General features: G+C 41.2%; 1 protein-coding gene across 3 annotated transcripts in view; it reads left to right on the top strand.

Annotated features, from left to right (window-relative positions):
* The window catches only part of kif19 (kinesin family member 19), a 232,949-nt gene that overhangs the window by 98,517 nt on the left and 121,082 nt on the right, over window positions 1–13,350 (top strand). For all 3 annotated transcript variants that reach the window (XM_072558545.1, XM_072558543.1, XM_072558542.1), the window contains exon 3: window positions 13,031–13,141. In XM_072558545.1, the coding sequence (XP_072414646.1) occupies window positions 13,031–13,141 (111 nt within the window). The remainder of the gene's footprint in view (window positions 1–13,030; window positions 13,142–13,350) is intronic.

Genomic DNA, 13,350 nt, shown 5'->3' with positions numbered 1-13,350 from the left:
ATAAAATCATGGGCATGGATAGAGTAACTAGGTGAGTTTTTTTCCCTGGGGTAGGGGAGTCTAAAACTAGACGGCTTAGGTTTAAGGTGAAGGAGGAAGATATAAAAGAGACCTAAGGGGCAACATTTTCAGCTGCATGGTGGTGTATGGATGGAGTGAGCTGCCAGACAAAGTAGTGGAGGCTGGTACAGTAACAACATTTAAAAGGCATCCAGATGCATATTTGAATAGGGTTTAGAGGGATATGGGCCAAATACTGGCACATGGGGGCGAGTTTTAATTAGGATATCTGGTCAGCATGGACAAATAGGACCAAAGGATCTGTTATCATGCTGTATATCTGTATGGTTATGACTATGACAGATCTATTGAGTTTTTCCAGCAAGTTCTGTTTTTATTTCAGATTTTCGACATTTGTGTTTCTTTCGGGTTTTTTCCCCTATTTATTGCATTCTCAATCTCCCACAGTTTATTCTTATTTTGACACTTCTGGGATGAAAATTGAGACTTGAGGACTTATTTGATCTGCCGCAATGATAAAGGTCTCTTTAGAAAATAGCCATTTACCCACATTTTGAGGAGATGATATTGCTGGTACAGTGCAATTTTATTTCCTGTTGTCTGCGTTAACTTTTATTCAGTAGTGCATCATAAGTAACTGAATCACGTAAGAGATTTTCTTTGTTGAAAATCCAAATCTGCAGTATTGTAATTTTACACCAAGCACTTCTTTAATGTCATTTGCAAAAAAATAAGCCACTCAACAAGTTATCAAGACTGCTTGGGAAGTCAATGTTGAATTATGGATACGACACAAAATAATCACTTGTTATGCCATCATAATTCACATTATCTGCACTTATTACTGTGAGGGACATTAAAATGTTATTGCATTACACAGTTAATCTTTATTGTGAGTCAGCAATTACTTGAAATGGGACAATACCATCTTTACAGCAAGGTGAAAATTAGCATAATCAACTGAACTCTTGGGGAGCTTCTTAAAAGAAATTGTGTTTATATCTAATATTGAAAGTGGAGCTAATCTTGTGAAGTGTTGAGATATAAGCATTCATAATTTAAAGATTGTGAGGTTATAAATTGAAAACATTTAAAAAATGTGTCCAATGTCCATTCTAAGAGCCCGAAGTCTTACTCCCAACAATAGCAAAGTTTCTGGGCACAAATATTGGGGATCTTGTTGTTTGTGCAGAGCCCAATCCATCAGCACAATGTCTAAAACAGTTCTTTTAGTTTTGAAACAATTTTTAAAAATGAACACCGTTTCACCAGTTCTAAGGAAGGGTCACTGAATCAAAACATTAACTCTGATTTCTCTCCACCGATGCTGCCTGACCTGCAGAGCCTTTCCAACAATTTCTGTTTTTGTTCTCTGGTGGTGGGTTGCTCATGCACATTTCAGTCTCACTGCTCTCTTGCCATGTGGGATTTTGCAGGGAATAACTTTCAAGCATCACAGAGTGAGTGCACAATGGAGAGACTCCTAAGGTTGTTAACTTGTACTCTTATGAGCATTGTGAATCGGAAATGAAAACAAAAACTGTTTTAATTTAAACAAAAAATTAAAGCTCTCAATGGTTAACAATTTGGCAGCCAGATTGAGAAGCCTGAAATTAAAAAAAGCCAAAAGTATAATTGTCAAATTTCAAATATCCTAAATTATTCTTTCAGGTGGCACAGAGGGAAACAAAGATAACTCATTTGCTGTAAGGCCATAATGGGTCTTTAACCTGAAATTACATTTATGAAGTGAATATCTTAACAACTGCAGTCAGTTGGAATTATTTTAATCATCGGTTATTGAAATCATATATTAGCTTGCTGTCTGCTGGACTTTTGTTATTTCTCTTACCTTGTTGAAATTGGGATTATGGTATGAACTGAAATTATTCACAGATGTCATAAGCTGGTCCTTACTACACCAGTTTTGGTATGGAACAAACTCAACAATAAAGGGCCTCCTAGCTTATATTGAAAATGTGCCTGAACCCCATCCTTTGTAACACTCTTGTGCCACTCTGAGAGGAGTTGACTTAGTGACATATTTGAGAATCCTTTTGTACTCATAAATGTTGACCCAATTTTATTTGATTTCAGCAGATTTGTCTAGCATGACCTCCCATAACTATCTCCATCAATCCTGTCTTTTCTTTCCTGGCTTTTCATCCAGCCCTTTGACATGTGCTCGGAACTGCAGAGAGTGTTTCGTTAAATTGATTGGATTTTAATGACAGTCATCTGTCAAGCTGTGGGAGAGACAATCAGAGATGAATGCATTATGCACTGTGTAATGCGATTGAATGTGGGTGGTAGATGAACTTTTACGGCGGGGGGGGTGGTGGTTTAAAACAGTAGAATACATTCTAATGTGCTAATATAAAGCAAATCTGATGGAGAACTTGTGCTAGGTGAAGCCATTTTACTTCCTTTAAAGATATTATTCATTTCCTTTTCTTTATACTGTTTAAAATGTAAATTAAAGCAATTGAAATTGGAAAGCTTATATAATTTCATGTGTCATATATTCTCATATTTTAATATTATTGAACCAGCCTAGAGCAGCAATCCATGAACCCATCTTTGTTCTGTTCCCCTGCTGGAATGTGAATACCGTAAAGATTTATATGCCAGGATACTGAAATTAGCCTGCTTTTCATTACAATTACCATCAACGTTGCAAAAGGATAGGAAGGGCAACCTGTTCCAGAGGAATCATTTGAACTAGCCTTAAATACCTCTATTAAGGTCAATTCTGCTGTTCTGCCTTTTCACTCAAATGAATAAATAAAAACAATTCTGTTGACAGCCTGCTGTTTATCAAGTATGTGACGTATTGAACATCAGCAGCTGTGACTGATTCCAAAAGAGGATGATGTTTTGCCATTCCCTTTCTTGGGTGCTTTTCTTGTTGCTGTTCTTCTTGTTCCCAGCAGTTCTTGCACTCATATGATGGTTTCTCCTTGTGTTCTGTGAATTGGGGAGGAGGAGGAGAACAGAGTACATCTGTGCAGCTGGTGGTTTTGCTAATACAAGTGAGGGTGACCTAATTGTTGTCCACATGGCAGCCTACAACTAGATTAGGAGAATAGAAGCAGGAATGGGCCATTCAGCCTGCTGTCATATTCTGCCATTTAGTTGGAGCAGGCTGTTCTGAATCTTAACTCCATCTTTTTGCCTCGGTTCTATAATTCTTAATGTCTTTGCTGAAAAAAAATCAATCACGGATTTGAAATTTGCCATTGACATCTTGTACCAAAAGGACTAGGCCACAGATGGTCATCATCAAGTCATCGTCACTATAATTCGGAGGATAAGTGATTAAGTATTTAACGCATCACTCCCTTGGCTTGTTTGTATTGGATAGAAGAAGGACAATGCAGATTGGAAGCTTTTGTTATGAATACCGCCAACAGAATGAAGCAGAATGCTTTTCAGAGCTGTATAAAAAAAACAGTAGAAGCAACAGATTGCATAAAATATGCATCTCCTATTTCAATAAAACCTTTTTAAAAAATATGTAGAGGCAAAAATAGGGTGATGCTCCACTCCTTAAACTTATTGTACAACACATTAATGAAGAACACAAGTTGAAGTTTTTGGACTCAAATTTCCTCTGCCTCAGTGGATTCACGGTCATTAAAACTTTTCAAACACTGACTAGCATATTCTTTAAATGGTGTGCTGTTTCTAGGTTGTTCCTGAGAGCTCCATACAATTTGAAAGGTGTTCTCATCAGATTTGGTGATTTCAGATTAAATAGGATGTGTCAGTCAGTGTATTACAAAATGCTATTCACTCTTCCTGCCAGCTTCTTTCCTTCCTGGATGTCAGTGAAGCCTCCAATTCACCACACAGGCAGACTCCTTTATCTTAACTTGTCTATTTAGCCAGCATGATTTTCCCAAAGGGCGGGGATACTGAAGCATAGTAGGAATAAAATGTTGAGGAATTTTATTAATTACCAAAAACAATACATGGCTGGAATGCCATTCTGTTCAAAACATTGTCTATATGGGAGGACTCACTGGAGCTCAGTAAATAGACATTGCCAAAACTTGGTGTTATCTCTGGCTTTGTCTACTTCTCCATCTGCAGCGAAAATATTAGGTGATGTTAGAAGTATTAAGTAGTGACCATTTAAGATGACTGTGCAGCTTCCTTATTGTGGCAATAGTTTTGTTTGACTGCCATTACAGAGGGAAGGAGATTCAGAAATTCCAAATGGAATCAAAGATCATGGCCAGACCCTCCCCTCCCTTACCCCCACAAAACAATGTTGCTTTTGCAAAAAATGTGAGGAAATTCGATGAGATGTCCAGCGAGGGCCATCTCAACGTTGAAGCTAAATGTCACATTTTTCAACCAATCCTGGATAGCAAGCTAAAATTCTCACGAGTGGCACCATGTCGGTTTGCAGATTATAACCAGCACCAGAGCAGGTCATTGACCTTCCTGCTGCATTCCTAATGGTTTCTCCGGATGGTTGAGACTGTACTGACTGGGTGGTAGGTCTGGTCTAATGGCCTTGCTGGTGGGAGGGTGAAGGAAAGACCTCCTCTGAACCATCACCTCCAATAAGGCCTCTAGTTTCCTCTTCACAAAGTAGCGTGCCAATTTCCCTATGTTTACCAAATTTGGAGGAAATATCACAAATCACACAGTGGAGCTTTGGATGCCAATGGTTGACCAAGTGCAAAATGGACTTTTAGATATAGCACTGATGCCAGCTACAGATATTGGTTCCAATAACCCCCTTGGGAAAGTAATAATTTACGATGAGTTAATGTTTTCTGAGAATCTCAGCAATAGGTATTTCTGTTTAGTGTTTATGGAAGAGGCTATATAAAACAATATTACTGAAGTTTAGGTATTCAACTCAGCCTCGCTTTCAACTTTAATTTATTTTCTTCAACAATAGCTATAGTTACTTTTTGTGATCCGGATTTAATAATACGCCTTTAGAGCATTTCTGATGGGTATATGAATAGGTTTGATGGGTATATGAATGGGTATATGAAAAGGAGGGGTTTAGAGGGATATGGATCAAATGCTGGCAAATGGCACTAGATTAGATTAGGATATCTGGTCGGCATGGACGAGTCAGACTGAAGGGTCTCTTTCCATGCTGTAAATTTGTAATACTCTATGCTGCTGTTCTTGTGGAATTGGTTATGTTTAGAAACATGGAGTTCAGTAGAAATGGCACTGCGTTTCACTGAATAATTTACACTGAGATTAAAATGGTGAGATTTTGCTGCAGTGGTTTTCTGTAACATGTGACATGGGTGTGTCATGGATCTGTCTGCTCCCAGGCCCAATTATATTCTGTAATTTTGCTGTTTTTAGCTTGTTTACACACACAAGGTCAATATCTCTTTCTTTCTGTGCAGTAACTTGAACAAAAGCTGTATTAGAGTGGCCAACAAAGTGGGAAATTTGAGGAGGCATTCATTATTGAAAGGAGAAAAGAGCTAAATTAGAGATGTTCAGTCACAGTCACAAGGAGAGCACAACTTTCCAGGCAGTGATTCTGCAAGCCTCATTTGTTTTCCTTTTTTTCACAATGATTTCATTTTGTGATAGTTTTTTTATTTCCCATGTCAGTAAATAAACGTTTTTGACAGGGTCAAAAGCATGGTACGGATTACTGCTATCATTGGAAACAGATGATTTTTAAATGTTTAGCATTCCTCTATTCATTTTGAACAGAGGATATTTACCCTGCTTTTATCCTACAAAATTCTATTACACTGTCTGCAGCTAATGTGTTCCCTAACTTCAAGTGACAAAGTTGTTGCTCCCCATGTGAATTATGAGCTTTGTAGGGATTCACAATAGCCAATTTAGAGAGAAGTACTGGGAGTGGAGGGAGAGGTATGGAACAGAATTCTATTATAACAAGCTTTTCCCCTGAAGTTCAACTGTAGATTGGATTGTGGATAGCTTGCTGTAATTCATGACCAACTATAAAAACGATGAGCAGAAGGAAAGGCATAAGATCCTAAGGGGGTTTGATAGGGTAGATGCTGAGAGGAATCCAGAATCACATACAGCTTAAAAATGACAGGTTTTAGGTGAAGATGAGGAGGGATTTGATCTCTCACGGGGTTATTAGTTTTTGGAATTCTCTTGCACAGAGACTTGTGGAGCCTGGGTGATGGAATATGTTCAAGGCTGTGTTAGAGAGATTTTTAGTTGACAGTGGAGTAGAGGCCACAATCAAATCAGCCATGATCTTATTGAATGTTGGAATAGGCTTGATAGGCCAAATGCCCAATCCTATTTCTATTTTTTAAGATCTTATGAACCTAATTAAAGAGAGTCAACAAGTATCTGTGGAGTTCAGATCACGTCTGTCAAAAGCAATAGTTCTCAAACTTTTTTTTTGGTGGAAGGACTCCTTTTCATACTAGGAACCTGGGAATGTGCGATATCAACTCGAGAAAATTGCACGCTTGGTATCTTGCATTTTGGAGCCTATTCTTGAATTTAAGTTTCTTTTATCAATCCATGAAGTGTGGGTGGTACTGGTAAGTCCTGAATTTACTATGAGTTGGGCCATTAATGCACTAATCACCCTTAATTGACAACTTGTCGCTGCTCAGTACGAAACTCGCGTCGCCACACGGCAAATGCATAAAAGATGAGTTGTTCCTGATGAGAGGATAGATCTCACTTTAGTGTGATTCTGCCACAAACTTTTCCATAGCTCATATCTTTTAGGTCCTAATAGGATTGTGCCCATTGGCTTCATCTCAGGAGTTCAAACTCAAGACTAAATTACTGAGATGTAATGGTACAGGACATTAATCAGACCCTATTGAATACTATGTTCTGTTTTGGGCACGAAACCTTCAGAGTAGGTACAGTAGCGATTCACCCCAGAATGTTGTCATATCTTCAATTGCTGAATTATTGACAGGTTGGGTAAACTTGGTTTGTATTTTCTTGATTATATAAGATTAATTTGAGACTGAATGGAGGTGGTTAAAATGATATAGGGATTCCTTAAGTTTGATGAAGAAAATCTTTATCCTTTTTTGAAGCAATCCAGAGCAGAAGTATGTATTTCTAAAACTTATAGTGGAGCATTTGGGATTGAAATCAAGAAGCATTTTTCCTCTCAAAAGGCATTGGAAATCTGGAACTCACTTCCCAAGAGATTGTAGGTGTTTGGTTATTTTTCAAACTCATGTTGATGGGCTTTTTTTTCAAGTAAGTGCACACTAAATGTCCTAATGTTAAAAGTATGGAGGAATCTTTGAATCTCATCGACCAACTTAAAAGCCTTTGACTTTGTGCTTTGAGAAAAAAAAATTAGCTGGGTCACTTTAAAATAGTCACCAAAATCACATAATCTGAAAGTAGCCAAGCGCAGTAGTAATTTACAAAGGAATGTCTAAATAGCATGACTGAAACTGACTACCCAACATTGAAAGGCTGTCCAAGTCGAATTGCATAGACATTGAAATTCATCATCTCTAATGTGTAACTCACAGAGAGACCTGCAAATGTAGAAGGAGTTGAGACTAAGATGGGGGAGAAGAAGTAAGCCATTCAGCCCACTGAGTCTGCTCCACTATTTAATGAGATCATGGCTGACCTGATCATCCTCAACTCTACTTTCCTGTCTTTTCTCTATATCATACCATACCCTTTGATCCCAATGTTTAACAGGAGGAAATTTCTGCCCTCTTGTACCGGTCCCAATATTTTTAGTATTGTGTTTAGATTAAAATTTTGATTATACTCAATATATCGGAAGGATGTTATAGAGTCGTAGAGTCATAGAGATGTACAGCATGGAAACAGACCCTTTGGTCCAACCCGTCCATGCCGACCAAATATCCCAACCCAATCTAGTCCCACTTGCCAGCAACCGGTCCATATCCCTCCAAACCCTTCCTATTCACATACCCATAAAAATGCCTCTTAAATGCTGCAATTGTACCAGCCTCCACCACTTCCTCTGGCAGCTCATTCCATATGCATACCACCCTCTGCGTGAAACGGTTGCCCCTTAGGTCTCTTTTATATCTTTCCCCTCTCACCCTAAACCTATACCCTCTAGTTCTGGACTCCCTGACCCCAGGGAAAAGACTTTGTCTATTTATCCTATTTATGCCCCTCATAATTTTGTAAACCTCTATAAGGTCACCCCTCAGCCTCTGATGCTCCAGGGAAAACAGCCCCAGCGTGTTCAGCCTCTCCCTATAGCTCAGATCCTCCAACCCTAGCAACATCCTTGTCAATCTTTTCAGAACCTTTCAAGCTTCATAACATCTTTCCGATAGGAAGGAGACCAGAATTGCACACAATATTCCAATAGTGGCCTAACCAATGTCCTGTACAGCCGCAACATGACCTCCCAACTCCTGTACTCAGTACTCTGACCAATAAAGGAAAACATACCAAATGCCGCCTTCACTATCTTATCGACCTGCGACTCCACTTTCCAGGAGCTATAAACCTGCACTCCAATGTCTCTTTGTTTAGCAACACTCCCTAGGACCTTACCATTAAGTGTATAAGTCCTGCTAAGATTTGCTTTCCCAAAATGCAGCACCTCGCACTTATCTGAATTGAACTCCATCTGCCACTTCTCAGCCCATTGGCCCATCTGGTCCAGAACCCTCTTCACTGTCCACTACACGTCCAATTTTGGTGTCATCTGCAAACTTACTAACTGTACCTCTTATGCTCACATCCAAATCATTCATATAAATGACAAAAATTAGAGGGCCCAGCACCAATCCTTGTGGCACTCCACGGGTCACAGGCCTCCAGTGTGAGAAACAACCCTCCACCACCACCCTCTGTCTTCTACCTTTGAGCCAGTTCTGTATCCAAATGGCTACTTCTCCCTGTAGTGTATGAGATCTAACCTTGCTAATCAGTCTCCCATGGGGAACCTTGTTGAACGCCTTACTGAAGTCCATAGAGATCACATCTACTGCTCTGCCCTCATCAATCTTCTTTGTTACTTCTTCAAAAAACCCAATCAAGTGTGTGAAACATGATTTCCCACACAAAGCCATGTTGACTTTCCAAATACATGTACATCCTGTCCTTCAGGATTCCCTCCAACAACTTGCCCACCACCGAGGTCAGGCTCACTGGTCTATAGTTCCCTGGCTTGTCTTTACCGCCCTTTCTAAACAGTGGCACCACGCTTGCCCACCTCCAGTCTTCCGGCACCTCACCTGTGACTATCGATGATACAAATATCTCAGCAAGAGGCCCAGCAATCACTTCTCTTGCTTCCCACAGAGTTCTCGGGTACACCTGATCAGGTCCTGGGGATTTATCCACCTTTACCGTTTCAAGACATCCAGCACTTCCTCCTCTGTAATCTAGACATTTTGCAAGATGTCACCATCCATTTCCCTACAGTCTATATCTTCCATATCCTTTTCCACAGTAATTACTGATGCAAAATATTCATTTAGTATCTCCCTCATTTTCTGTGGCTCCACACAAAGGCCGCCTTGTTGATGGTTGAGGGGCCCTATTCTGTCTCTAGTTACTCTTTTGTCCTTAATAAATTTGTAAAAACCCTTTGGATTCTCCTTAATTCTATTTGCCAAAGCTATCTCATGTCCCCGTTTTGCCCTCCTGATTTCCCTCTTAAGTATACTCCGACTTTCTTTATACTCTTCTAAGGATTCACTCGATCTATTCTGTCTATACCTGACATATGCTTCCTCCTTTTTCTTAACCAAACCCTCAATTTCTATAATCATCCAGCATTCCCTATACCTACCAACTTTCTCTTTCACCCTGACAGGAATATATTTTCTCTGGATTCTTGATATCTCATTTCTGAAGGTTTCCCATTTTCCAGCCATCCCATTCCCCATGAATATCTGCCTCTAATCAGCTTTTGAAAGTTCTTGCCTAATACCATCAAAATTGGCTTTTCTCCAATTTAGAACCTCTACTTTTAGATCTAGTCTATCCTCATCCATCACTATTTTGAAACTAATACAATTATGGTCGCTGGCCCCAAAGTGCTCCCCCACTGACATCTCAGTCACCTGCCCTGCCTTATTTCCCAAGAGTAGGTCAAGTTTTGCACCTTCTCTCGTAGGTACATCCACATACTGAATCAGAAAATTTCTTGGTACACACTTAAGAAATTCCTCTCCATCTAAACCTTTCACACTATGGCAGTCCCAGTCGATGTTTGGAAAGTTAAAATCCCCTCCCATAACTACCCTATTATTCTTACAGATATCTGAGATCTCTTTACAAGTTTGTTTCTTAATTTCCCTCTGACTATTGGCGGGTATATAATACAATCCCAATAAGGTGATCATCCCTTTCTTATTTCTCAGTCCCATCCAAATAACCTCCCTGGATGTATTTCCGGGAATATCCTCCCTCAGCACAGCTGTAATGCTATCCCTTATCAAAAATGCCACTCCCCCTCCTCTCTTGCCTCCCTTTCTATCCTTCCTGTAGCATTTGTATCGTGGAACATTAAGCTGCTAGCCCCGCCCATCCCTGAGCCATGTTTTTGTAATTGCAATGATATCCCAGTCCCATATTCCTAACCATGCCCTGAGTTCATCTGCCTTCCCTGTTAGGCCCCTTGCATTGAAATAAATAGTTTAATTTATTAGTCCTACCTTGTCCCTGCCTGCCCTGACTGTTTGACTCACTTCTGTTCTCAGCTGTACCCGTCTCAAATCAATCTCTTTCCTCACTATCTCCCTGGGTCCCAACCCCCCACCTTACTAGTTTAAAACCCCCAAGCAGTTCTAGCAAATTTCCCTGCCAGTATGTTAGTCCCCTTCCAATTTAGGTGCAATCCGTCCTTCTTGAACAGGTCACTTCTACCCCAAAAGAGATTCCAATGATCCAAAAATGTGAATCCTTCTCCCATACACCAGCTCCTCAGCCATGCATTCATTTGCTCTATCCTCCTATTCCTGCCCTCACTCGCTCATAGCACTGGAAGTAATCCAGATATTACTACCCTTGAGAACCTCCTTTTTAAATTTCTGCCTAACTCTTTGTAATCTCCCTTCAGAATCTCAACCTTTTCCCTTCCAATGTCGTTGGTTCCAATGTGGACAATGATCTCTTGCTGGCCCCTCTCCCCCGTGAGAACATTCTGCACCATCTCTGAGACATCCTTGATCCTAGCACCAGGGAAACAACACACCATTCTGCTTTTTCTCTGCTGGCCACAGAAACATCTGTCTGTACCTCTGACTACAGAATCCTCTAACACAATTGATCTCTTGGAAGCCAACGTGCCCCTCGTTGCATTTGAGCCAGTCTCAATACCAGAAACTTGGCTGTTCATGCTACATTCCCCTGAGAATCCATCACCCCCTACATTTTCCAAAACAGCATACCTGTTTTAGATTTAGATTTAGATTACTTACAGTGTGGAAACAGGCCCTTCGGCCCAAAACGTCCACACCGACCTGCCGAAGCGCAACCCACCGAGACCCATTCCCCTACATTTACCCCTTCACCTAACACTACGGGCAATTTAGCGTGGCCAATTCACCTAACCTGCACATTTTTGGACTGTAGGAGGAAACCAGAGCACCTGGAGGAAACCCACGCAGACACGGGGGGAATGTGCAAACTCCACACAGTCAGTCGCCTGAGGCTGGAACTGAACCCGTGTCTCTGGCACTGTGAGGCAGCAGTGCTAACTACTGTGCCACTGTTTGAAATGGGTATATCCACAAAAGACTCCTGCCCTAGGTGCCGACCTCTCTCACCCTTCCTGGAGTTAACCCATGTATATGACTGTATCTGAGACTTTCCCCCCTTCCTATAACTGCCATCCATGACGTACTGTTGCTGCTGCAATTCCCTCATCGCTTCTATCTGTCTCTCCAACCGATCCACTTGATCTGATAAGATTCGCATCCAACAGCGTTTATGGCAGATATGGCTGGAAAAGCGCAGCAGATCAGGCAGCATCAAAGGAACAGGAGAATCAACGTTTCAGGCATAAGCCCTTCTTCAGGAATGAGGAGGGTGTGCCAAGCAGGCTAAGATAAAAGGTAGGGAGGAGGGACTTGGGGGAGGGGCATTGGAAATGCGATAGGTGGAAGGAGGTTAAGGTGAGGGTGATAGGCCGGAGAGGGGGTGGGGGCAGAGAGGTCGGGAAGAAGATTGCATGTCAAGAAGGTGGTGCTGAATCTGAGGGTTAGAACTGAGAAAAGGTGAGGGGAGGGGAAATGATAAAGCTGGAGAAATCTGTATTCATCCCTTGTGGTTGGAGGGTTCCTAGGCAGAAGATGAGGCGCTCTTCCTCCAGGCGTCGTGTTGCCATGGTCTGGCGATGGAGGAGTCCAAGGACCTGCATGTCCTTGGCGGAGTGGGAGGGGGTGTTATATCTTTGGTGGTGGGGTCTGTTTGGAGGACAGAACCCCACTGGTCCTCACCTATGACCCCACCAACCTCCATATACATCGTATCATCCGTCATCAATTCCGCCACCTCCAAACAGACAAACGATTCTTTATTGATCAGTTGTAAAACCTTTATATTCAAGGGTTCTTTGAATCCCTAATGTGCAGATAAAGCCCATTTGGCCCATTGAGTCTGTACCAACCCTTCATAGTGCATCCCACCTTTTCTACCTAACTCCAAGTTAACCAAGGCCAATCCACCTAACTTGCACATCTTTGGAAGGAAACCAGAACACCTGGCAGAAACCCACGCAAAAATGGGGAGAAATGCAAACTCCACACAGAGTCACCCAAGGGTGGAATCGAGCCTGCGACCCTAGCACTGTGAGCCACTGGGCCACCCAGGTAAAGGCAACATTCCTCTCACAACAGTGGTTCTTGTACTGAAGGTTTAACGTTGCATTATCTCAATATTCTGTAAAGTTCTTCTAATTACTACAGCAGAGATTCACCCTGTAGCATACGTTTGAAAGTGTATTTAACACTGTTGGTTGAAATTTCTGATATTCTTTGACAAAAGCATCCTGAGTTCACTTCTAATACTATATATTATGGCTCCTTTACAGATGGTGGTGCTAATGGATCCAATGGAGGACCCTGATGACATTCTCCGAGCCAACCGGTCTCGAGAGAAATCGTACATGTTTGATGTGACCTTCAATTACACAGCATCACAGGTGAAATTTCTATTACTGTACAAATGGGTTTGAGAAATGTATCATCCGTGATTGAATGGTGGAGCATGGGTTGGATGGCCTCTTCCTGCTCCTGTACCTTATGGTCTAAAACATTGGTTCTGCCTCATAGTGATAGCTCTGTTCATGTTTGGTTTCTTCACATGAAGATCTAGAAAAAGTATCAATCATGCTTAAGAAATGACTAAACA

Source organism: Chiloscyllium punctatum, chromosome 39 (assembly GCF_047496795.1).
Source record: "Chiloscyllium punctatum isolate Juve2018m chromosome 39, sChiPun1.3, whole genome shotgun sequence".
NCBI lineage: Eukaryota > Metazoa > Chordata > Chondrichthyes > Orectolobiformes > Hemiscylliidae > Chiloscyllium > Chiloscyllium punctatum.
Note: the sequence above shows the minus strand (reverse complement) of the source record. Positions and strands in the feature narration are given on the sequence as shown.